The 2,511-nt window shown below is 35.7% G+C and overlaps 1 protein-coding gene across 4 annotated transcripts in view; it reads left to right on the top strand.

Moving 5' to 3' along the window:
• The window catches only part of LOC106109275 (inositol hexakisphosphate and diphosphoinositol-pentakisphosphate kinase), a 19,267-nt gene extending 16,769 nt beyond the window's left edge, over window positions 1-2,498 (top strand). For 2 of the 4 annotated variants that reach the window (XM_013290708.1, XM_013290705.1), the window contains exon 24: window positions 2,074-2,497. In XM_013290708.1, the coding sequence (XP_013146162.1) occupies window positions 2,074-2,333 (260 nt within the window). In that variant the 3' untranslated portion in view covers window positions 2,334-2,497. Of the gene's footprint in view, window positions 1-2,073 lie in introns of all 4 variants that reach the window. The other 2 variants (XM_013290707.1, XM_013290706.1) reach the window with 2 other exon arrangements.
• The last annotated feature ends 13 nt before the right edge of the window (window positions 2,499-2,511 follow it).

Below are 2,511 nucleotides of genomic sequence, written 5' to 3'. Positions count from 1 at the left end.
CGCCGCCGCCAACTGTAAGTAACACAACATACCTACAACTAATTATACTTACCCACGATATCCACGGATTACAATGGAATACCCTAATTCAGTTTTAGTCAACTTTACGCGTTTGATAAATCGTCATGCAAAGAACTTTGCGTTGAAGACTCGAGTCATCTCTGGACTTTTCCAGACTAGATGAGACTGCAGAAATTCTTAACCGGATAGTGAACGATTCTGTGTTGACCTAAATAAAATTGTTTACAAACACTTGTGAAAAGTTTAAGTATTTCGCTGCGAAATTACAAAAAAACTTAGTGGATGTTGGTACAATATTGGTGTGTGTGATCGTGAATTATCTTCCTTATACCAAGCTTTTGAGTTAAACATCGAAAGACATGAATACAAAATCAGTCGGAAATATTATTTGATATGCTGAGTAATGACGAGAAGAGAATTGACCATATTGACGTAAAACGAGAGAACAAAATTTGCCAAGTAACTATCTGTTTGAGACTCAAGTATACCACTGTATTTGACAAAATAATCAACAAAGACACGAAAGAAGTACGATATGAAATATAGAATGAGAACTTGAAAACTCCGGACCTTAGAAATGGACTTGAAAAATCTTGTTAAAAAGAAAACCTGAAAGTCGAACTTCAATAGTGTGTGGAGATTTGAGACCGCAGCGTATCTACCTGAAAGTAATATCTGAGACCACTGGCGTATCTATATACTGCAGCTTCAATAAAGTACACTTAATAACTATTTTGTTATATGATGTGATTATACTGGTGTTCAGTAAAGAATAATAACGAAGCAGTAGATAGGGCCCATCGATCATCATTCTCATTCCAACCAAACTTCCTCTTTGCAGGCATATACAAATATAAAACTAATTATAATTAGTATATACCTTTATAGTTGATTTTTCCATTTTTAAGTTTTTTTTTTTCATGTCACATTACGGTAATGTTTATTTACATTTTTATTTCTTTGCATATTTTGTTATTTTTACATATCTCTATTATATTTTTTTGAATAAATATTTTTGATTTCATTTTATTTAACTGCACTTTTTATTTTTGTGACTAACATAAACTGGGAAAATTTTGTTTCAAATTCTAGTATCGGATGAAATTGGGTTTATAATCCATTTTACATAAATTATAAGTTTAGCGACGATTTTTATATAGAGGAAATACACGATTAAACATAGAAATGTTTAATATATAGCTATGTGCTTATATCCTAATTGAGAATGACATTATAATAAATACCTTTGATTTTAGCATTGGGAGGGATACATAAATCGAACAAAAATATTAAATTTTATTCATACAAAATAATGATAAAAAAATATAATGAAATCGTGGACACTGCATGCTCCCTGTGCTATGATAAAAGGAATGTGTGCTTTGCGATATATTTGGTAAGACGTTTGTTAGGACATTTAGGGTTAGTGACATTATTAGGTAATCTTACAATGATCATTCAGCCCATAAATCAACGTATTGGGATACGTTACATTATAGTTGTTTGTCATATTTGTATAGAATTATTAATATAACTCACTGTATACTGTTACGCAGCTTAATATTCATCTAATTTCAGCAATAAATACTTTAGCGAATAATATTCATACAACATGACAAAGCAACCATAGAACTATGACTTGTAGATTGTATAAAAATAATTTTCGCATTCGCAACGATGTCAACATTAATTACGTAAATACAACACAATAATATGAGATTCCCGAGAAAAGCGATGCACCTAAAGCACTGTGTCACGCATACGTACGCTGTGAATTCATACCACTCAGGTCTCATGTTTTGTGCACGAGTTGCTTTAGTATAAAAGGGAAGCAAGGGTTAATTGTTTATGACTGTATTTCAACACCTGCATCTAATTTTATTTATAAAAAACGAATGTCGATCCAGACAACAGTTCCTGTTCGTACCAAAGCGCGACTATTTTTCTTATGATTTTGTTTCTGATTGGCAATATTCACTTAAACAGAAGGAAATATTAACACGGTGTGGTGTCGTGTGATTGTGCGTGTACTGAGGCGTGAATTGTGAGCAGGTTACGGTGGAGTGCCTGCTATCCGACCACTGGAGACGTTGCACAATGCGCTGTCTCTGCGTCAACTGGACGCGTTTCTGGAGCGCGTGACCGCCGCGCCAGTGCTGGCGGGCACGCCGCCGCACGCCGCTCCCGGCGCCAGCGCACTGCCTGATACGCCCGCGGACACCGCAAAGCGATCGCCTACCAACAGTGAGTCTACGAATGTGCACGTATCGCCCCCGAAAACAAAAAGATGTCAAAAGCGTGCGCTAATCTAAACTATAGCACAACTGTTTAGTCGCATTCTGATTCCTATGAGCTTATATGGAGGTGCACTACTCGATTTTTAGTTGTGCAACTAAACAGTTGCGACAATCGCACAACAATTGTGTGTTTTTTTTAGTCAAAGCTGTATGCCCCCTTTAACTTTATCGGCACTCGACGAGCAGTGCTAAA

Source organism: Papilio polytes, unplaced genomic scaffold, assembly GCF_000836215.1.
Source record: "Papilio polytes unplaced genomic scaffold, Ppol_1.0 DF821289.1, whole genome shotgun sequence".
Taxonomy (NCBI): domain Eukaryota; kingdom Metazoa; phylum Arthropoda; class Insecta; order Lepidoptera; family Papilionidae; genus Papilio; species Papilio polytes.
The sequence above is the reverse complement of the archived record's forward strand: the minus strand, read 5'-3'. Positions and strand labels throughout refer to the sequence as shown.